At 40.8% G+C, this 22,506-nt stretch overlaps 2 protein-coding genes across 6 annotated transcripts in view; one reads left to right on the forward strand and one right to left on the reverse strand.

Moving 5' to 3' along the window:
* Positions 1 to 5,811, forward strand: part of ZNF106 (zinc finger protein 106) — a 45,358-nt gene extending 39,547 nt beyond the window's left edge. The window contains exon 22 of the mRNA XM_080344708.1: positions 765 to 5,811. Coding sequence (XP_080200834.1) covers positions 765 to 821 — 57 coding nt within the window. The 3' untranslated portion in view covers positions 822 to 5,811. The remainder of the gene's footprint in view (positions 1 to 764) is intronic.
* A 1,672-nt stretch (positions 5,812 to 7,483) lies between these two features.
* CAPN3 (calpain 3) overlaps positions 7,484 to 22,506 on the reverse strand; it is a gene marked incomplete at both ends in the record, with an annotated part of 29,358 nt that continues 14,335 nt past the window's right edge. The window contains 16 exons of one of the 5 annotated variants that reach the window (XM_080346049.1): positions 7,484 to 7,510; positions 8,146 to 8,204; positions 8,549 to 8,665; positions 10,220 to 10,298; positions 10,875 to 10,943; positions 11,992 to 12,056; positions 12,626 to 12,683; positions 13,384 to 13,461; positions 14,793 to 14,894; positions 16,002 to 16,019; positions 17,051 to 17,087; positions 18,009 to 18,217; positions 20,181 to 20,350; positions 20,893 to 21,053; positions 21,486 to 21,563; positions 22,301 to 22,386. In XM_080346049.1, the coding sequence (XP_080202175.1) occupies positions 7,484 to 7,510; positions 8,146 to 8,204; positions 8,549 to 8,665; positions 10,220 to 10,298; positions 10,875 to 10,943; positions 11,992 to 12,056; positions 12,626 to 12,683; positions 13,384 to 13,461; positions 14,793 to 14,894; positions 16,002 to 16,019; positions 17,051 to 17,087; positions 18,009 to 18,217; positions 20,181 to 20,350; positions 20,893 to 21,053; positions 21,486 to 21,563; positions 22,301 to 22,386 (1,413 nt within the window). Of the gene's footprint in view, positions 7,511 to 8,145; positions 8,205 to 8,548; positions 8,666 to 10,219; positions 10,299 to 10,874; positions 10,944 to 11,991; positions 12,057 to 12,625; positions 12,684 to 13,383; positions 13,462 to 14,779; positions 14,895 to 16,001; positions 16,020 to 17,050; positions 17,088 to 18,008; positions 18,218 to 20,168; positions 20,351 to 20,892; positions 21,054 to 21,485; positions 21,564 to 22,300; positions 22,387 to 22,506 lie in introns of all 5 variants that reach the window. The other 4 variants (XM_080346048.1, XM_080346050.1, XM_080346047.1 and 1 more) reach the window with 4 other exon arrangements.

Raw genomic sequence — 22,506 nt, forward strand, 5'->3', positions numbered from 1 at the left:
TATTACATGGAAATGGTCAATTCTTGAAATATTAGAAGAAATTCTGGTGACTATAATCCAGATGTTTTTGTTGGAAAAAATATTTTTAAGATGAACAAACATCAGTCTTGAAACAGATTTTTATCCATCACTACACCCCTTCATTGTTCTGGATGCTGATGTTGTTTATTTTTCACATAGGACTGGTTTTGCTGACAATTTTTAAAAAGTATAATGCATAAATTTCTGAATAAATGTTAGCACAAATGGGAAAAAATCTGAAGAAGGCATAAGAGTTGGATGCCAGTTGGATTAAGTGGTGTGAAAAAGGTTGGGGTTGGGTGTAAGGAGGGTTCTTACCTATAGACTGACTGGTAAAATGCACATTTTACTCCATGGCATTATAAATTACCTTTCTGTTGCATGCTTTTCAAAAGATGCAATGGAAGGAGGTTTCTTTGGGAACTAAGAAAGAGAAGTAGAGTCCTTCATTCCTCTTCAAGCACTGTGTTTGGATACAATGTGTTTACTTGATATGCCCTTCTAGTCAGAAGGGAAGCTGGGTTTTACTTGTCTTGAATTGTGTGGTAGGTGAGACACTTTGTATATACAATTTAATAGCCTGGCATTTTTATTTTTTTTATTTTTTTTTTTAGAAGCTTTAAGCCCAAAAATGTGTATTATCCAGAATTTCACTTTCACCAAGACTTCAAGTTTTTTTGTAAAGCTTTTGAATTTTTTTTTGGTTGTTGTTATTTTAACTGACTTCTCTGATTCTTTTCTAGGATGCAGTAGGACATATTGAAAGACATGCTGAGGATGACAGCAGAATTGACTCATGAAGCTTTTCACCTCCCACATTGGGAAGTAATTTAATATGTCAGAATTATTCCAAACAACGTCAGTTTCTTACTCCAGTCTTTCCTCTTTTTTTTCCCCACTTGGAATGCAAAAATGGAGTGGGGCTGAAATACCTTGCTACAGAGACTGCAGGTTGTGTTGCACTCTGTAGAAATAAGGCGGGTCAATTAAGACTTGGCCCAAATGGAAGATTCTTGCAAGTTTTTAATTAATTGCCAGATAAGAATATTCCCTCCTCTTGTCTGCCTTGGGGTTTTTTGTTGTTTGTTTTTTCCTGTGGTGTTTTGTTGTGGTTTGTTTTGTTTTGTTTTTTAAAGAAGCGTAGTCTGACAGTCTTCAGGCAGTCCAGAGGGGTGTTGAGAACTTAGATTACAATAGGTGCTGGTGTTTGCAAACTCAGCTGGAAGCCTGTAAGTGTCTAAGACATGTCTGTTTTTATGTTGCGTCCATTTTTTTTAGCTGATTTTAATAAAATTCTGCAAACCAGAATATCACAAATTCTAACAGTGTAACCTGAATACCCAGTGTACATTTTGACTTTCTTCATAAAAAGAAAATAATTTTATGGAGAACTGGAATAAATTAATTTTTTTAATGTTAATTGTAACTTATTTTTTATTCCTTGTGTAAAAATTGCAATAACTGGCATAATACATACAATGACACACTGCCCTAATTACTACAACTCCTGAGGTATTTTCTTTATTTGGAGGAAAGCAGTTGTTTTTGAGATGTATGCCAGTAGCAGCAAAACAGCTGCTTCACTCACGTGCTTGTTGATCTTAGTCTTTTTAAACATAGGTCCTTATGTACAGGAAAGAAGTGGTGTCAGCTTTTCTTTTAGTTAAATACCAGCATAACCACTGCGATCTTGATACAACACCATAGTTGGATTCCTGATTTTATTTGGAATCTTAGTGAGTGAGCTTTGCAATCCTACATCTTCATGGAATAGCAAACTAAGAGAAATGCAGTGGCACTGTTTAAGTGCAGCATTTAGGCAGCATTTTGTTTCTGTTGTGAACTGGCTAAATTGGCTTGGGCTGTATCAAGTTCACAAAAACTCAACTGGAAAGAATGGAGCAGGATTTGAAAGTCTAAAGTTCTCAAGCAGAAGCTGAGGATACAAAATGCATATTTATGCCTGTGAAAGTCGTCCCTCCACTAATGCACAGCAGGTACCACAGAGAAGCCAGTGCAGAGGTGATGGCTGTTCCTGCTTGTCATGGTTCCTCTGCGGGCGTCCCTTGGGGTGGAAAACTTCACCCAGTAAGTGCAGCAAAATGTACTTCTTGCACTTGCGATCCTCTCTCCCGTAACACTCATTTAGCAAAGAGCTTTCCTAAACAGTGAGACTCATCTAGCAAGGAGCTTTGTGTTGACTTTCGCCTAACTTGCTACTCAGGAAAAAAAAAGAGAGGTTTCCTTAAACTGTAACAGAAGGCAAGGACAGCCCAGTGTCAGAACTGAGCTGCTTGTAAATGAATCCAGTGCTGTTCAAACAAACTGAATGTACTATTTTTACTGAGCATCTCTTTCACTACTACTTTGAGGCTTGGTATGCCAACCATAGACCAAATAAGTTTTATAGCCTCATTCTTTTACTGTAAAGCAGCCTTTTTAGGCCAAGAAAGTGACTGAGGAAAGCCCGTGAATGTTCCACTGCCATAAAATCAAGGAACTTCAGGGCTGTCTCTGAAGCGAACTATTTTTGTATTGTCTTAGCAGACAAGCATAATTTCTCTGTAATTGCTTGACATTGATGATTTTTTTTGTGAGACAGGAGTAAAATAGGAATGAGATGCAGTAGCATACTACTTCAAAAACATGGGAATCTCTGAGCTTACAGTGCTTTTGTGGTGACTTGTTTGGGTTTTTTTATTAAGCTGTTTGTGGACAGGAAAAAAACCCAGTATGTGGCTCAGACCCCATGCTGTTTTGAGGGTGTTTTTATTTTGTATTTTGGGGAGTGTGTTTGTGTGTTTGGTTTTGTTTATTTTTTTTCTTTTCTCTCTGTGGTCTCTGGATGAAGCAATTCAAGACACAGTCAAGCCCAGGGAAATCTCTGAGCAGTATAGATGTCTTCTGATAAGGCTTTATTGCTGTAGAGCCTCTGAGAGTATTTGTTTTTTTTAATGACCGAAAAGCAGAAGACTGCGTGATACTTAAACCATTTCCAAGATTATTGATGTTCAAGACTTTATTTCTAGAGTTTTTTTGAACCACAATGAGGGAGCATGTAAAAGGGTGCCATAAACAATGTGAACGTCTCGAGCTGTCCCTCATGGACTGTACTTGAAGTGAAGGTGTGGAGGTGTGTGTCCTGAGGACGAGCATGCGGAGTGATCGTAGCATTCTGAAAAATGGTGTGTGAGAGTAGTTTTTGTTACTTCTTCCTTGCGATTCTTCACGTTCTGTCAGCTGTATTCAGGAACGTGTAAAGATCTTTCTTACTAGGTGTTGCAACACACACTGATATTACACTTTATTTGCATTCCTGATTGCTTGTTGGTTTTATCTTTTTCACTGGTGGAAGCAGATTTCCTTTTCTTGTAGTCCATGGTATTTCCTTATCTGTCCTTGAAAACAGTCCTGAAAAGTCTGGACTTCAGAAATCCTCTTTCAGCTTTAGCAGTGGTGTCTTTTGCAACTTCGTAGGTCACTTCAGATATATTGTAAGAATCTTAAGATGGGCAAGAGGCAGGAAAATAGCAGGGTGGCATGAATGCTTCTAAAAATTTTGCTTCATAAATTAAAAATAATTTTTAAAATTGCTCGAATTCAGAGGAAAACGCTGTGCCGCTTTGTCCTCAGGATATCGTAAAAGAACTTGCTGTGAAGTTGTTGTGCAGCTGTGGAAATCCCCAGGCTTCCCTGGAGTTCTGGGCAGGGTTTCCTGTTTGTTCAGCTGGAGTTTGGTGCAGCTTTCACTGTTGGCCTTTTACTTCCTCTGGAGGCAAGTACAGAAGAGAGATGCCAAACTAATGTATTGGCTTGCTAGCCACTATTGAGATCCCCTCTGATCTTGCAACTTAGGGTTTTGACTCCTGATACACCTCTGGTCGAAGAGTGTAATAACGGTGGGAAGGCAGACTATTTGTGGAATTTAATGGAGTCATATTTTCATGAAAAGCAGTACTGCACATCTGAAGCCTGTTTCAGGACTCTTGTTGTTTTCAGGTTGTTTTTCATGCAAGTAAAAAGTTGTGGGTGGAGGAGTTTAAAGACTGAGGGCTTATTTTGTGGTTAGGTGTGCTTATTTTATTAGCCAAATGTTAAATAATGAGCTCTGGACTTGCTGTATGGCTGACTGCGTGTTTAGCAGGACTGACGTTGTGCCTATTAAGCTATGAGCTGCCTCAGCGGACAGCAAGTGCTCAGAGGCATAGTACATTTTCATGAAATAAAGAATGGGCCACGTGCTACCGAAACGAGTAATCTGCTTCTCTTTAAAAGTGTGAGATTTGGTTGCACCAAAGGCATACTGAGCTCTGCCCAAGCTCCAAAAGGAGGGTGTGAGTGGCATAAAAGTGTCACTTAAGGTTGACATGTGCTGCAAAGCTTAACCTTGCCCAGCCCCAATAGTGTCGCATGTATTTTTCTATATTCATCGCTCCTTTCTCCTTCAAATTGCAGGAAAAAATAACAGCTAACTGGCAGTGCAAAATACGCAATGGTCTAATGTTGCTGCTTCTATATGTGGCAGGGGCTGGAGAGAAAATTGCTGCATCCATTGGTACGAAGATGCATTAAATATCCCAACTTCTGCTTGCCTGGGGTCACGTGTGGATTTCAGACTTTAAACATTAATCAGCACATGAGCTGACTTCTGCAAAATAGCAGGAGTTTGGCTGTGTGGTGTGTTGAAGTAGTGCAGTTCTTAATGCACATTTTCAAATTGTATGATAATGATGGATCAAGGTAAACAATAACTGAAAACTCGCAATAAACTATAGGTTCCCAGAAACAAAAATGTAGTGCTGAGAAAATAATTTTCCCTTCTTTTGAATTAAAATACAGGTACAGATGAATCTTGGTTTTCAGGCTTTTATGGTACTACTATCCAAACAGTCTAAGTTGTCCAGAGCTTCAGAAAATGTGAGGAAGGATAAGGAAACGGTTTCAGCTACTGTTTGTGAAATATTTAATAGTAAAAGTAAAGAGCAAACTGTAGGTTATGTGCCTGCCAGCTTGTCAAATTTCATTTTGCTGTAATTGTTAAACAGTCTTTATGAAGAATGAAAGTGGAATAAACCAACGTAATTTAATAATTTAAGCGGTGTGGAACATGTGCACAGATTGATCATGTTTTTCTTCTTTCATTTTGTTACAAAGCTCTCAGCATAATAATGAAACTTTACACCGCAAAAGAAGAAAAAAAGAAGTTTAAAAAAAAAGAGAAAAAATAAAAGTTCTTTATATTGTTATGGTTTCTCAGTCTGATTCTTCTTTGTTTTGAATAGAATGATTCTTCCACCGGATTCAGTAAAACTACTTTGTTCTGGATTTTTCTCCTTTTTTTAAGAGGACTGGATAAAATCAGACAGGCCACTTGGAAGCTCAGGCCTTGTCATTCTGCAGGGAAAATGGAAACTGTCCCCCAGCTGGTGCTGCCAAGATGACTCATGGACTCCTTTGCTCCATGGCCCGTTGCAGAGAGAAGTCCTCTAGAGCTGTTGGTAGTTCACTCACCAGGACTTTAATGAACAGTTTTGAGTGCCAATCAAAAATCCTGATTTTGGTCTTTTGCCTGATAGATTTTGGTTTTCTCTGAACACCAAGAGCATCTCAGCCATATTTTTGTATGGAAAAGAATAGCTTAGTGGAAAGAACACACAGCTGGAGCCCAGGGCTTCTACTGCTCCAGTTATCTTAAAGTGATTTGGGTTGAAACAAATGTTTAGTTTAAAGGAGAATAACTCTTCTTTAGATAAACTATAGAAATTTTTTACTCCTTCAGAGTAGGTTATAGTGCAAGACAACATTAAGAAGCTTACAGTTTTTCTGGTTTTTTCCAGACACCTTTTGATTAAATGTGGTACTTATCAGAGTAACTTTGACTAGGTGCTATGATTTGTTTTTGCGGTTTTGCTTCACAATAGTTGATTGCTCTGTTACCTTTCACCACTAGAGAACTAAGTAGAAGGTTCTCCTGACAAAGTCTGGTCTCTTCACACCCTTTCTTCCACATTCTGTTTTTCATTACATGTTTGTATTTATGAGCTGTTGACCAGTCCTGAAAGGCTGCCATCCTTAAAGCTGGTAAGAATGGAACCTCTCAAGCTCAAGTGTTTGGGTTTGTTTTCTTCGGTGTTTTTTTTTTTTTTTTTCATTTGAGGGGTTTTGTTTGTTTGGGTTTTGGGGTTTTTGTTTGTTTGGGTTTTGTTTGTTTTGGTTTTGGTTTGTGGTTTGTTTTTGTTTTTTTTTGGGGGGGTGGGGTGGGTTGTTGTTTGTTTGGGGTTTTTTTTAACTGTATTCAAGGAGTGAACTGGCAAGTGTTTGAGATACTAAGTTGACTTCATGCTTGCAATAAGACTCCAAAAGCTACTGTATATTCAGGAGAATGGTAGAAGAGTACTGAATGTTTCATCCTCCTCTGTTCTTTTAAAATAAAAACAAAAAACAACCCTAAAAGTTATGCCAAAACCCAGGTGATTTTATTTTGGGGTCAATTAAACTAATTGTACTTACACCTTCTAATAGTCTTCCCAAAATGGTCATGCTAACATAGTGTCTGATTCTCCTGCACATCACGTCTTAAAATAAATACACAATACCATCATGAAATGGGACCTTAGGGGTGTGGTGGGAAAGTGTGTGTGTGTGTGTGTGTATATATTTGGAGATAGATATATATATTTGCATGTATAAGAGGTTTTCTGCCTCAAATGGGAAACAACTTTCTCAATGTTACAGAGAATGCCGTTACAATTAAAAAATGTTTAAAATGTCCATTGTGTAATTAAGATACTAAGATATTATACTACTAAAAATGAGACCAAATTGCTCAGTTCTGGTACTTTTGCTGAGGCACTGGACCAAGCTGTCCCAGGTACTGCACTCTGTTGTGCCTTACTGCCACATTTCAAACGTAGCAGAGAACCAACCTCCATAGCCACATCTGTAACAACATGATTGGGATGCATGATATTAATGTAATCTAGCACAGTCTCATGTTAAATATTCAGTCAGCATTATGAAGAGGCTGAAACGGTAGTATCTAAAGGAGCACAAAGAGTGAATAAATAATTACAAGGTGGTAGCAAACACCTCTGACTTTCACAGTTCAGTTGCCGTCCCAGTTTTGCCTGAATTGAGGGAAGACTTTTCCAGTTGTCAGCATAAGCAGAGTAGCGATGCATGCTCCATGTCTTTGCCATGCAGAGAAAACTTAATTCAGTCATCGACAAATTAATCCTTGTTTCCTGAAGTGCAATGTCGAGGAGCTATGAAAGTAGTTACAGAAGTTGCACACTGGTCTGCCTACTATGTGTTGTCTCTTTTCCAACAGCTTCTTCCCATGTGCTTTGTATCTGAGGGATTGAGGCACGTAATTAGGAAATGCTCTTGTTTGCACTTGGGGATGAATGGAGCTCAGAAGTCTTGAGTCTGTTCTTGATGAAGTTTGCCGCTGGCTCCCGTGTTACGCATACATTGTGAGCTGCAGCCACTGAAAGAAGAGTTAGAATTAATGGATGGAAGACTTGTTGGCATCACCCAACAAATTATACTGAGATACCACCATCTCTAGCTGGAAGACAGCTGCTTGCTGACACTTAGTATGAAGCACAGTGGCAGTGGGGAATTTTGTCTTAGGCTTCTTGCTCCTATTCCTCCTTTCCTTGCAAAAAGTGAAGGGTTTTTTCATGGTCTCCTTAGCAGAAGACATGCTTTTAAGTTGAAACTTTCTAAGCCATCTTGATAAGATTTTTAAAAGGTAAAGAACTATTTTAAATCCCATTATCAGTTAACACCATAACATCATGTTTGATTTAAATTGCCTCATAAAAAAAATCTTGAAAGTTTTTTGAAGCACTTTGAAGATGATACGAAGAGTCTGCAGCTGTGCCCTTCAGCACCAGCTGGAGTCTTACAGAGCAGCTGTTGCTGGCAGATCATGGATACAAGTGTTTTCTGTGTAAAATCAATAGCAAAATTTTTAGGAGGCTTTGTGGCCTCTTACCAACTGGATGACAATTTTGGACCAACTCTCACAGGCTCCCTTGAGAACACGTGCAATAAATAATACGATTAAAATTCTGTATTGTGACATTGTGCTAGAAATAGTGGCATAAAGTAGTTTACCTCCAGGACATTGAGTTTAATGATGCCGTCTCCATCTTTATCAAAGGCATGGAATGCTCCTAAAGCAAGGAAACAAAAATATATGGAGTAGATTAAATTACCGTGTATGTAAAGATGATCCCGTATAGTGAACCAAACTGTGTTCCCGCTGTGTTGTGCAAACTTACACAGGCAGATATTTACTGAGATGGTCAGAAAGTATTTGAGCTATGTTTTCCCTTAGCTACTCCAAGGAGTAATGCAATGGGTTCTTTTGTGTTTGTATGGGACGGCTGACATATTTTAGATTCTCTGTGCACATAAATTATTAAATCTATATTTAGGCAGCAGTGCTTTGAGTACAACAGCACGTTTTGGGGGCACGGAGAGGAGACAGCGCAGGAAAACCGGGGCAGCCACTCACTGAACATGGCATCCAGGCGTACGAAGCAGCAGATGAAGCTGTCGAAGTCGATGTTCATGTTTTTGTCAGCGTAGCGCATGGTGATGATGTCGTAGAGCTGGTTGTTCAGCCGAAACCCTGCAGAGAACCAGAAAGGGGGCAGAGCTAGTCAGGCCTCCGGGAGCGGTTCAGTGGCAGGCACTTCCCAGGCCCAACCGAGGCCCAGGCTGGAGGGTGCTACTGCAGCCACCAAATAAAACAAGGTAAAGCTACAAGGAGCTTCCCTATGTCCCAGCTGCTTTCTTAAAACAGGAGTAACATTTTGAAATTATGATTTGGGAGGGCTTATAGCCTGTGAGTTACCTCATGCTGTAAGTATGAAGAGGAGAGGTCTACACCAAAGAGTTTGCAGCTTAGCTGCGCCTGATAAGAGCAAAAACTGGGCAACAGAAACACAGGAGGAAGTTGCCATGAACATAATCACACAATGGTCAAAAAAAGATAAGGAGGTAACTCCTCAGTGTGGTGTTACTGAACTGTGGCACTGACTGCTGAAGCGTGTGACTGTTTCCTAAAGGGTCTGTTGTGATTTGGGTACTGCTGGTTGTTGGCTAAATGCAAGGTCATGCACAGCCTACATGCTGAAGATTGAGGCATTTCGATTGCAAAATCTGTTCATGGTTCTATAGTCAGGGCAGGAGGTATTTAATGTTTTTTTTTCTTTTTTTTTACATTGACAAGTTCCCTTCCTGGTGAGAATGGAAACCTGGAAAAGAAAAATGACCTATGTTTCTACTGTAGCAAGAGTTCAAATCCAGGTATGAGTTTTGTCCTTAGGAAAGGATTGAATCACTGATGTTTTGGAAAGTATAATACAAGGTAGCCATCTGTTTCTGTTCCTTGATGAACTCATAACTGATGTCTCAAAATACTACTGAAGTGTCACTGAAATCATCACATTTAGGTTTATAGTGATGCTACAAATTTTCTGACTAAAGAAGCCATCTTACTCCCTTAGAGAAACAGGAGCTGGTAACGACATTTGCTGGGGCAGGCCTGCTGTCCAGGAAAAGAAGCGTGCCAATGCGGTTGAGACAAGCAAGAGACATCAAAAGCCTCTCTTAGCAGGATAAATGTCATTAACTGGAATTTTTGCAAAAACACTTCCTTCTTATTGCACAGGTTGAAGAGGAGACTAAGCCTGCAGTGGCTTAGTGCCACCAAGAAACATGCACAGGACTTGAGAAATGTCCACCCAATTGCCTCTGATGCAAACTTGGACATTGACCTGCTCTGCCTCAGTTTCAGTGCCTCTACTCCTGGGTTGAAGGTTTTCCGCTGTTCTTTGATTGTTACTTACACGAACATCAAGAATCCACAGCTTAAATGAGAGCAAATGTTTTTGGTGCTCCCTGGTCCCCCTGAACAGCAGGACCCTGAGTGGGAGATCCTTAAGACAGTAGAGCGTAGTTCATTGGAAAGTTTAAACAGCTGAAGAGATCTATTTGGCAAGACATACAAGACTTGCTATTTGGATATTTGAGAAACTCCATTTTGGGGAAAAAAGGATTTTTTAATTTCTGTAGGGCCTCTCTTTAAAAGGTTGCACTGTGTTCCTGACTTCATCCTTGTGACAGATCAACCAAAATAAGGTTTCTCTGACTGATGCGCATTGAACACCGGGAGAAGTACCTGCATCCTTGACTGCATTGCGCATCTCGTAGCTGTTAATGGTTCCCGAATGATCCGTGTCATAATGCTTGAAAATTTTCTGGAAAAAGAGAAAAATAAAAACACAACAGAAATAAAAGCTTGCATTTCTGTACCCACTGACTGGGTATGGGATATGTGCCTCAGGCACTTGGAGGCTTCCTCATTTGCCTTATAATGCTGCTGCTGGGCAGCCTGGGTTGTTACCACAGAGCTCCTCTCAGTCACAATGTGAAAAAGATTAGATCTATGCTGTGAGAAGCAAAAAAGCCCTGACCTAGAGATTCTTCTTGCTTGACTTGAGTTTATATTGTTAATCTGCTCTTTTGATTGTCCTAATTAAGCTATTTGCAAGGCCTTATTCTAGTTCCCATCACCCTCCTTCTCCAATTTGTATGCCTCCATGCTGTTCTCATGGTGGAAGTCCTTACATGAGGGCTGGGGCTTCAGAGATTCAGGCTGTTTGCTTAGGCTGTGACTAGGATGAGGAAAGACATCACTTTTCTTTTTAGAAGCTAATTTGAAACATTTTTTTAACTTTTCATTTTGTTGTAGTATGTAGAGAGGTCTGTTTTTCCTACATAAGCTTTTGTGCCACGGAAGCTGTGAAGAGCAGTGCTGCAGATACCAGCATTACCTGCCAGCTTTTAATCTTGTCCCAGAGGTGTCGAAACTCATCAAAGTTTATCTTCCCTGAGCCGTCTGTCTGTGATGCAAACATTCAGGTAAAAAAACCACAATATTTTAATGAGAAAATGAATTAAGTCTGCAGCTACTGGTGAAGGGATGAATGTGAAACTGAGTTCAGGATCTCCTCAGCATTAAGAGATGGCTGAGCTGTGCAGTGAAGTATTTGTGAATGTTTTGATTATTGTGCATAATATTTTGTTTCAGGAGCCTGAAGGACTATTTGTACTTTGTGTAAAAGCAAATATATGGTATGGAGAGAGGCTTGCTCCTGGAGCTATTGTAAAGTACATGAGCAGGATGTTTTAGTGGGCTGCTTGCAAATACCTCCAAATGCGAAGCTTAACATTTTTAAGACAACTGAGCTTTATCCTAGAATGAAGCTCTTTTTGCCTTGGTTAAAGTGAATTGAGAACTAAGCAAAATGTTGACTAAAGCTATTTACAAAAATGTGTTTAGGCTCCAACTATAATGACTCTGAGTTGTAGTTAGAATTTTGTTCTGGTGATGTTTGGGTGTGCTTTTGTTCTCTCAAAATCATGTGTTATGTCAAATATGAAAACTGAGTGAGGTTGTATCAGAGGTCAGCTCATATGGTGTCTTGTAGTTTGTTCTGTTATTCTTGCTTTGAGACAATTTGTGTATGTGTTACATGCTAAGCATACAGTGGAATATATAATATGTTATAAATTTAAAGGTCAGAGAGAAATATTGTAAGTTTGTTGGCAAGAAGTGTAGTTATGTTGAGTTGGTTTAAAAAAAAGTACAAACTCATGGTTTAGCACATGAGTTGGCCAGTCACTGATACCTAAGGAAGGGTATCATACTGACTAACTTATTCTATAGTTTTCTGGTTTGGGATATTTTCATCTGCCAACTACACTAATGTTGAGATGACCAGACTTAAGCTGTGCCAAACCAGGAATGTGGTGTTATCTGAGTACAGACTCTAATGTTGTGTCCTGCTTCCCTGGTATACTAAATTGTCTGTGTGTTTAGTTGTGGGAAATACCACCCAAGTGGACTAGTGTGGTATCAAGAACTGCTCTTTCACCAGAAAAGGATACATCCATTAAAGCAATCATGCTGCGGCAGGATTCCAGTTCAAATCCTTCTGTCTTTAGGTCCTTATCTGAAATAAATGAACCCAGGTGAAAACAGATCATGAAAGTCAGCAAGCGCTTCTTCCTCTCAGGTGTAATTCTCCTCAAAGTAGAAGGCAAACCTGCTTCCTTCATCCATTAAGAAAGAGAGGTAGAGTAATCTGAAAATACTGTGAGTTAGAGATTACTTTTGTTGGCCTGTTATATACAATACAAACCTCTTGAAAACTCTAACTTCCAGGTAACTGAGCAAGCCCAGGGTCTGTATGCTAAAGTTTGCTAAACAGGGAGAAAGGCCTGCCTCTCCTCTAGAACTGGTTTTTAAAGGGCATTTGCAGACTTCTAGAAAAGCTGTATTATCCTGTGTGGTGCTTCCAATGAACCTTTGCTCATTTCTGCATTATCAGTACTTGATCTCTTGTGGAGAGCATCTCTGTGAAAAGCCCAGCCCTTTAAAGTCTTGGATGCAGGGTTTATGGAAGTATAACTAAGACTTTGAAATCATAAACAATTTTAAGAGTGCAACTCAGGGGTGGAGGGTTACGTTATGCTACAGATTTCTTTGTCCAAGGTTACTGAAAAGCATGCTTAAACTCACGTTTTTTTACGACATTGTTGAGAACATTCCTGAGTTCTTCAGCATTGATCTCCATGTCCTGGTGGGAAATGTGGTGAGAATATAATTCATTACAACATTCCTTATTAAGAAGATCACTTGATGCCTGGGTATGCTAAAAGTATTAAGTCTTTGGTCACTTTTCAGTATGGCATATGTATGTTTCAAGCTAGAGTGAACTCTAGTTCATATAAACATTGGTCCAAATATTTTTTAAGGCTACAGTATAAGGTAGATTTAAGTTACCAAATAGCACTTACTAAACTACAACTAGAATAATGACTAGTAATTTCAAGCCACTGTGTAAGCAAAAAACCCAAATGTGAAAATTCCTGTAACTCATTTGCAGTCTCTCGACTGGTGCAATTCTTTGATCTATTTTTACTTTTCACTTCTGTCATTAAGCATATATGGGAAGGCATTGTATTTCTAACTTGTTTATACTTGCTATATAAAATATGTAGTAATAATGTAGTAGTGATAGCAGTAAAAGCCTGAATGTAAATAAGGCTGCCTTGTACACAATGGGAATAGCTTATATGTACATATGAGGATAGCTGTATTCTTAGTTGGATTTTGATTTGATTTTGTTTATATTCAGATCTCAAAGGAAATTTTATGGAAGGAAATTCAAAGGAAATTTTAACATTCAGTGTTTTGAATCTGTGAACCAATTGATTCAGGTGCTGTTGTGGTGAGGCTGCTTCGATGGCAGAGACAGGGATTGCTTGCATACTCACATCCCCTGCAATCTGTCGGAAAATATTCCTGAACTGTTTTTCCTCTTCACTTGCCTCACGAGCTTTTGCTGAAGGACGCTGAAAAGAGACAAGCAAAGAAGAGACACAACCTTAGCCCAGCAGGGAAGGGAAGGGGCCTGAGGGGCTAGATGGCTCATTCGCCTTCCTGCAAAGGAGCCTCTTATTGAATCTGGAGCTCTTTGGAGGAATGAGTTATCCTCCTGGTCCTTTCCCCCTTTTTTTAGTTAAATGTGTTCCTTGGCAAAACTGCTGACTATTTAACTTAATGCCATTGCTCTCCTTTCTCTTGAAAGGAGCCTAAATGATTACTTTCACTGACAGATGTATATATTTGAATTTTTTGTTTCAAAATATTGCAAAGGAAAAGTTTGGAGCAGGAGAGGCCTATCTGCTCCATAGCCACCCTGTAAGCTATGAATTGACCAAGGGAGCCTCAGCTTGAGAACTCTTTGCAATGTGGAGGGTCCCTTGCTGGAGACAAGTAGCCTGTGAGACAGCTTCACTTTTGTTGTTTTCCTGTCTGTCAGACACATGCAAAGAGTAATCCTGAACTGTGAGGCTGATATTGGAAAAAGGAACGACCTATTCTCTCCCTACCCCCTCCCCCCCAATATTATATTACAGGAATTATGTGTAACAAAGTAAAGAGAATTTCTTGGCTTAATTCTTATTTTTGATTGTCTAAACACAGGGGAAAGTTAAGACTGGTTCCCACTTCACCACCTGCATGCCTTGGCAGTGGCACAGCAGCCCAGCACGCTCCTGGTGAGCAGACACTCAAGCTGTGCCTCCAGATGCCACCAGCCTGGGGGCAGGATCTGGCTGTTGCAGGTGGGTGAGGAACAGGAGATGCAGGCTAAAATTTTTCTACCCCGTTTTTTTCTTCTCTGGTGATGAGAGAAAGAGGAGAGGTGCAGGAGCTCCTGGATTTACTCATCCTTTTCCCCTCTGGCCAATGGGGACTGATAGGGATGTGTGATTTGCAGTGGGGAGAGGCTGTGATCCTTGCCAGGAGCCCCTGAAGCCCCTTGGGTGCAACTTGCACGTGTGCCCTGTGTAAAATGGGTACCACTTCATAGCAAGAGTGAACTGCGCTGCTCGTGGGGGAGGGATTTCTCCCAGCTGGGATCTTGGTATGAGAAAGCAACCAGGAGATGTTTACAAGCAACTAATCCTCCAGCACAGGAGTTAAAAACCAGAAGGGATAGTCTCTGTTCGCTCATGCTCACTGGATCCACATAAACCAGATGCAAGTTACGCTAAGATTTGATGGAAAGCTGTTAAGTGTCTTGGGACTTTCTTTGCTCCACTCCTGTGCTCTCCCCAGCCACTCTTTAATTCTGGCCAGACCCAGCTCCATTTCCCCCTTTGCCACTTGCTGCAGAAACCTTTTTCTCATCTACGTGGGTTTTTTCACCATCTTTGCCAGCATCCTCATCTGCTGTCAGTTCCTTATTGCTGTTTGCTCTGTCAGAAACAAAGATGATAGGCTGGAAGAAGAAGGAAGAGAGCAAAAGAGAAATAGAAATTACACAAGAAACAGTGGAAGAGAAAATATTTGGTGACAACCATTCTGTGGTGAAGCACATGCAGCAACAGCTCCTGCCCCTGGGACAGTGACTGGGAAGCCAAAGCTGGGAATGAAAGAAAAGAAAAAGGACAGGTGGAAGAATTTCTGCAGCTACTGCTCTCCTCATGCTCGAAAAGCTGCAAAAGTCGTTCTGCAAAATAGTGGAATCTCTGGCTTCTGGCTTTCCTTTACAGAAAGCCAGTAACCATTTACACTTTTCTGTCATTTTTTTTAATTAAGAAAAATAAGCCTCACAGATTCTTGTTTCTCACTTAAACTGTTGAGTTTGCCCCTCTATATGAAGGACAGTAGCACCAAAAATAAACCCAACAGAATCTGAACCCTACACAGAAAAGGAATATTTGTGTAGGAGCTTGTTAGTTATGCAAAGCATATGTTCTTTCTCCGTATTAATTCTTGACACGTTCAGCTGTAAGCAGCCATGTGCAGTTATTCTGGTTTAGTGCATTTGAAACAAGTGAAGCTGCTACAAGATGTGAATGTGTTTTCTTAGAGTATTTATTGCAATCTGCCTGTCGTGATATTAAAATGTCTGATTACATTTTCAGGGTCCTAAATGTGTTGTGTAGAATCAAAAGGTGAATCCTGGACTTTGGTGAGCAGAAACTTCAGGGAAGATGAGTAGCTGTGTTAGGCAACAGAAAGCAGATGTGAGGGCACGTGTCTGGAGACGTGTGCTGCTGTTCACTGGAAAGGGGTGCCAGGATGCCTGAGGAGGGGCAGGCAGGAAGGGCAGTTTGAGCATTGTGCTTATAAAGCTGAAAAGTTTCTGTTACCCCCTTGAGTGAGAGGGGTATATGATGCTAATGATATTCCATTAGAATTTAGTGTAGGAAGACAAAGTCCCTGTTGCCTGCAAATGGCCGCTTGTCCAGTGCCCTTCGTTAACTACTACATTGGTTTCCACATGCAGAGAAGTCACAATACCAAGGAACTCTGCTCCAGCTGCATGCATTGCATATGCTCTTTGCCTTGCTGGCACTCAGCACATTGCACAAGTACCCACCTTGCCTTTTTTCTTCTTCTGTACAAAAAGAGACAAAATAGGAAAAAAAAAAAAGGGTTTTCAAACTGAATTATAGATTTTATCCAGATTATGTAGAGCTGATGGTAAAGGGCTGGGTTTTTTCTCTTGTCCTTTCTCACATTTATTTTTCCCGTTCCTATATTCATATTTTTTCCCATTTCCTATATTAATACAGTTTTAAAATAAAAAAAAAAAAAAGTGGGAAAATGCACCCACCAAGAAAATGCATACTGAAGGACAGAAATTGCAGAAGCCATAGCAAAACAGTGTCCCGTCTCATCTGGGACTTTTTCTGCTGGAATAAAATCTCTTATTGTACCTTCAGTTCTGACTACTCTTTTTCTAACCTGTCAGTTCAGTGGAGATTGGACTTCTGTGCCCACAGAACAATGTTATCTGAAGTGGCAGCTAAAATCCATCAGATCTGGGCAGATATTTTGTAATCACAACAGCAAACAAAAGGGGAACACGTCTGAGCATGGTTTGTTGGAGCTCAGTTCTGTGCAAGAGCATTTATACTGATTTGTTTTTTCAAGATTAATTGTATTGTTATCTCAGGTATATTCCCACAAAGATGGGTAAAACCGCAGGGTGAAGAGTTAGTGCTTGTCATGACGTTATTTTGAATCAGAGTGTCATTAGAGTCCCTTTCAAAAAAGCATGTACCAGAATAAGGTAATTTTTTCTTTATTAGATGTGATGCCAATTTCACAAACAAAATATCTTGGAGCACAGGCCTCCCCTGGTAAGCAAATTATGTCCATTGGTGGAGGCAAAGGCAATGCTCAGCATCCAGCTTCTTTAAGCCAGGTGCAGGTTTCATATCTGGCAAAAGATTTTGGTCTGACCAAATCGGAAAGTAGTGTATATAAAGCAAGTGTTAACAGAAGTATCTTGATGAGAAAAGAAACGCTAAAGAAGCTGTCATGTGGCTGCAAATGTTTTCCTGCTGCAGGTTCCCCCAGATGTATTGCTCCTCCTCTCCCTGCCCCTATTCATGTACAAAAGAGGCCCAGGACAGTACTTACTGATGGACGCTCTGCCTCAATCATGTTTTCAACCTCCCTAGAAGAAAACAGAAAGTAAATAAATCAGATTATTCCCAACATTGCTTGTTTCTGTAGCTGGTTTGTAAGCAGCCACTTGAACTCTCCAAACAGCCAGTGGTGTGTGCTGGCTTCCATTCATTACAGCTGCAGGCTCTAGATGTAGTTTTCCCCAGTTTGAGCTGGGCATCCCAAGTACCACTTTCAGGAGGGTTCCTGCCTGGTCTAATCCTCTAAAGAGCCTTAATAACACTGAACTTTGACAGGTGGGAGCAAAACAGAAGCCTTTTATGAGCATGTAACAAGGTGGATGGATGATGGCAGAGCGGTGGATGTGGTCTACCTTGACTTCAGCAAAGCATTTGACACAGTCTCCCATAGCATCCTAGTTGCTAAGTTGAGGAGGTGTGGTCTGGACAATAGAGTAGTGAGGTGGATTGCAAACTGGCCTAAGGAGAGAAGCCAGAGAGTGGTAGTCAATGGTGCGGAGTCTAGTTGGAGGCCAGTATCTAGTGGAGTGCCTCAGGGGTCAGTACTGGGGCCAGTATTATTCAGTATATTCATTAATGATTTAGACGAGGGAATAGAGTGTACTATCAGCAAGTTTGCTGATGACACTAAGCTGGGAGGAGTGGCTGACACGTCAGAAGGCTGTGCTGCCATCCAGCGGGACCTGGACAGGCTGGAGAGTTGGGCGGGGAATAACCTAATGAAATTTAACAAGGGAAAGTGTAGAGTCTTTTGTCTGGGCAGGAACAACCCCAGGTTCCAGTATAGGTTGGGAAATTACATATTAGAGAGCAGTGTAGGGGAAAGGGACCTGGGGGTCCTGGTGGACAACAGGATGACCAGGAGCCAGCACTGTGCCCTTGTGGCCAGGAAGGCAGACTAGCAAGCTCACCTCCACCTTTATGGCCAGATAAATGGATCTGAAACTTACTCTGAAAGACTTCTTTTCTCTGAGAAGACCCTCAGGATGAATTCTCCCTCCTGGTGGGGTTCGTATGTTGATGGGATGATGACGTACTCGCTGGGAGGTAACCGGAAGCGCTCAGAGATTTCTCGCATGTTTATGTAAGTTTTACTTCTAGCTTTGGAGGCATTGTAGAGGAAAAAATCCTTTTGCAAGTGGTGCTTAGTACCATGCATCTGCAGAATAAATGAATCAATTTGTCTTCAAGGAAGTCTTACCCATTCCCCAGGCGGCTTGTCCTGCGGGCAGTACATGGTTGGGACAGAAAACACAAATGAAGCAGCAGCTCAGCAAGCAGGGAGCTGACAAGGAATGCTAGATGGGAACAGACACAGAGTCTGTCACCTTGAAGTTGCTACTAGCTGTCTTCTGAGAGCTGCTCCAGGGCCCACCTGCAGAGCACTGGCTGACTTCTGCTGTGTGGGCACTTTGGCTGTTTTGTTGGATACTAAATTGTGTGTAACCAAAATTCAGCTACGTTCCTTGAAGGGTGGCATAGCAAGGAATGGTATATGCAAATGCCTACAGGCACTGTGGTAAGGTGAAGGTACTTTTAGTGGAAATGTGTCCTGGCCTGCACAAAACATGAATTCTGTATCTGCTAGAGAAACATGGTAATAAAATGTTCCATCGGTTCAAATACGAACATTAAGTCGAGAATTGTGGGCTAAAAACACTTACAGGCTGTTTTCTGCAGAAGTAACTGCCTATAAAACAGCCAGCAAAGACAACACTGAGAGTGCCATCTGCATGTTTTCCCGGTAACCTAGCCTTCAGATGAGCTTGTTTGCAAAACTTGTCATGCCAGTGATTCAGGAAAACGTAATCTGTGTACTTGTAAAACATTCTCTTCCATGGCTGAAAATATTGTTGGTTTTCCAAACAAATTTTAAGGCTATTGACAAAATGGTGTGGCTGTAGGATATAGGCCATTGGCATTATTTGCAGGAGGAAATAGAAGTGGTTTAGGGTGTTTCTGCATGGAGAGCAAAGGCAAAGTGCTCACTGATGCCGCTTCTGCAGCTTGGGCTCGTGGACCCACCAGGCAAGCCACAGCCAGGCCTCATACAGAGTAGAAGGACTGAGGAAAAGGTGCAAGTGAAAATGGGGTGGAGGCGAGAAGGAACTAAAAATTTCTCTCAAAATGTTACTAATAAACACTCAAAGCATAAAGGTTAGCAGTTTCATTTCTGTTACATCCCTGAAAACAAACTTGACTGGACAGTTTCCTGCTGACTTACAGACAGGCACAACAGTAACACTAGCTGTGAGCATACAGCAAGGTGTCAATCTGCCTCCATTCTGCTCATACCTCTTCGGGCACCTTAGGGAGAAACAAAGAGAAGAAACAGTCAGAGCTGCTAGATGAGTCCACTTGTTTATAGACCATATATTAATAGAAGGGTGTTCACATAGATTTCTGGATACACAGCCAGTAATTAAACTGCCCTAAATTAGATAAATAATCTAAGGAATTTCTCTTTTCCTTTCTAGATTTCTTGGGATCTACATGAGATCCACTGATATCTGAGCTAAATATCTTTGTGCAAGGGACTGAGTAAATTGACTTCTTCATGAAATCAATAGCAGGGACAGAGGTTAATTGTATGTGTCTTGGATGTTGGTTTCTTTTTTCACACTATTCTGCCAATGAAATATTTAGTTTCAGCAAGGATGAAAGGGAGATGGAAGAATACACGGGAAAGAATATGTTAAAATCTGGCATTGAGTCACTAAAAAAGCCTAAAAAGTGTGTAACTTATAGATGGGATAAACCCTGAGGTTACTAAGGCCTGAATGGTTACAAAGCCTTGAACTTCTTTCCTCTCTTCCAGGTTTCTGCAAAGTAAAAATTGCATTTTGTGTAATGAGGCTGAATGCTTCAGTGACTCTCTTGGTAAACGCATACTGGCAGGATTAAAAAAGGCTGCCCAGGGAAGTGGTGGAGTCTCCATCCTTGGAGGTGTTTAAAAGGCATATAGACAAGGTTCTTAAGTTCTTAGGGACATGGTTTAGTGCTAGAGTTAGGTTAATGGTTGGACTCAATGATCCTGAGGGTCTCTTCCAACCAAAATGATTCTATGATTCTGTTCTATGATTTGTGACCACAATGCAAAGAACAAGGTCTGAAGCTGGTACCTCGTAGATGGCAAAGCCAATGGTGTACAGGTTGGCTCCCAGCTTGCGTTCTTTCCTCCTGTTTTTCTGCATCAGTGCAACAAGGAAGCTGCAGACAACCTCTTCATCCTCAGGATCATCATCTTCCTCCAGGAGCTTCAAGCGATACTGGGGATTGGTCCAAAATGTATCTGTGAAATCCCAGCAACAACCCAGAGCGAACATGTGAAGCTTCAGTTTTCTAACAATACTCATGATCAAAGAGAACTTTTAATTTCCTTGTCTGTGGCTGCTGAGGGAAAAGGTAAAATTGGGCTAAAACGTCAAATTTTTTTTTACGTGTTATGTGTTTTACATAGGTCTACCAAAACTGCACAGCAAAGGAGGACCTAAAATGAATTACAGGCATCTGGCAAATTTCCAAAACACCTAAAACTATCAGAAAGTAGATTTTCCAAGTGAAATCTAACTGCTAGAGTGAAATTAATCTCTTTTATCTTACTTGAGGCACTGTAAAGAATTTGAACAATGATTTATCTTTGCCAGGCCTGCTTTTGGGCCTTATGAGGTGCTGGCACACACAGTGACAGATTTCCAGCTACAAAACCATGTGCCTCATCCACTGGGGAAGCAAAGCTTTTCCTATGGCCAAGCACTGATCAGGCTGTGGTATGTCTCTAATACAGTCCCCATCAAAGATGCCGTATCTCTCAAGAGATGCCGTATTGCTCACCTGGGTAATTGCGGCAACCTCCAGCTGAGCAGCCTCTCACCCAGCGCCCTTCATTGACTGACACGGTCCAGGTTTGAAGTTTATCGGCTTCCAGAGTGTCAGGTGTGAGGTTACAGATCTCAAGTTTTGTGAAGTGCCTCATGAAATCTTCAAATGATATCCTGCAGGAATTGAGGGGAAACTGAACCCAAATGGAATTACACAGTGGGCAGTTTCTGAAAGATCCCGGTGAAGTGCAGGAGGGTGACCAATGATACTGCCACTGTTAGGGCAAGTTTGCAGTGGGAGCACCATGATTTCCTCATGCATTTGGCCTTCTGGTTTGTCAGTTAACACAAGTATAGCTCCAAATTGAGGAAAACTGGGCTGAGAGGATGGCACACATGATGGAGAGCTTGTGGAAGTGTAGCATAATTAGAAGGACTGTGCTAGTGGCACTCAGGAAACCCTGGTGAGAGAATGAGGAAATTGCAGAGCAGGGCTTATTTGGAATACGAACGGGAACAGCAATAACTCCAATTGTTTTAGCAGATTTTTTTCCCTACCATTATGTGTCTCCCAAAGAAACTCAGGTTTTTGACTGATATTCTCACCAGAACTCCCCATCCTCCGCGATCTTGTGCTGTAGGCGGATTTTCTCTGCTTCATTAATGAAATTCCACTCCTCTGACCTTCAAAGGAATAAACAAGTTAGATTACGAGTTGCAATACACTTGTCATTTAAATTTCTACTCTTTACTTTAAGTCTTGTAGAGTAGAAAGTCAAAAGTCATCTTGCTGCATCCAGATATTTTTTCTTTTGTGAGCCTTGCAACCATTTGTTCTCAATGCTACCCTCCTCTCCATATGCCCAGATAAAAAAGCAATTGCCTTCCTTACTTCTCTCTGCCTTCTCTTCAGACTTCCTCTTAGCAGCAATCTGCTGAAATGTGTTCATTTTATTTAGCTTGAAGAAAAGTGTTTTCAGACTCTCATTGCTAGATTAACTATTGAAATTCCTTTAGTAAAACCTAATGAGAAGCTTTATCCAAACTCACTCATGAACTGACATCTTGCTTCATCCAGTTCTTTTGTAACTTAAAAGATCTTTCTACTGTCACATCTTGTTTTGAAAAGGGACATTGCTGAACTTGCTAGACAGTAAAATCAGATTGACTGTGCCATTACACTGGGCTGTCTCTTCATTTTGATTGATTTAAGCCCTTCTTAACATCTTTTTTAGGTATTCCTTTTTACAGCTTCAGCTAAGCATTCAACTATGATCAACTTTGAAGTGCATGTATCAAAATGACAGCAAAGACAATTCAGATACCTCATCATCAAATTTTAGGGTCATGCACAAGCTGCAAAATGGCAAATAAAGTTGCAATTGTTTTTTTCAAATCCCATGAAGCTGCAGTTTACTCACTTGTCACTCCAAGGTCCGTTCCATTCCACCTGCCCCCAGGGGTTTCTCAGCCTTACCAGACGTATTTTTTCTCCTTTAAACATTGTCTAATTGAAAAAGAATGCAACAAGAATAGACTAAGAGTAGGTTCAAAGGAAATGTTCTGTCTGCTAAATTGCTGATACCAGCTCCTCCAGTGATGGTGCTTTCCTGGGCCATCGCTCAGC

The sequence above is a fragment of the Nesoenas mayeri genome (assembly GCF_963082525.1).
Source record: "Nesoenas mayeri genome assembly, chromosome: 5".
Classification (NCBI taxonomy): Eukaryota; Metazoa; Chordata; class Aves; order Columbiformes; family Columbidae; genus Nesoenas; species Nesoenas mayeri.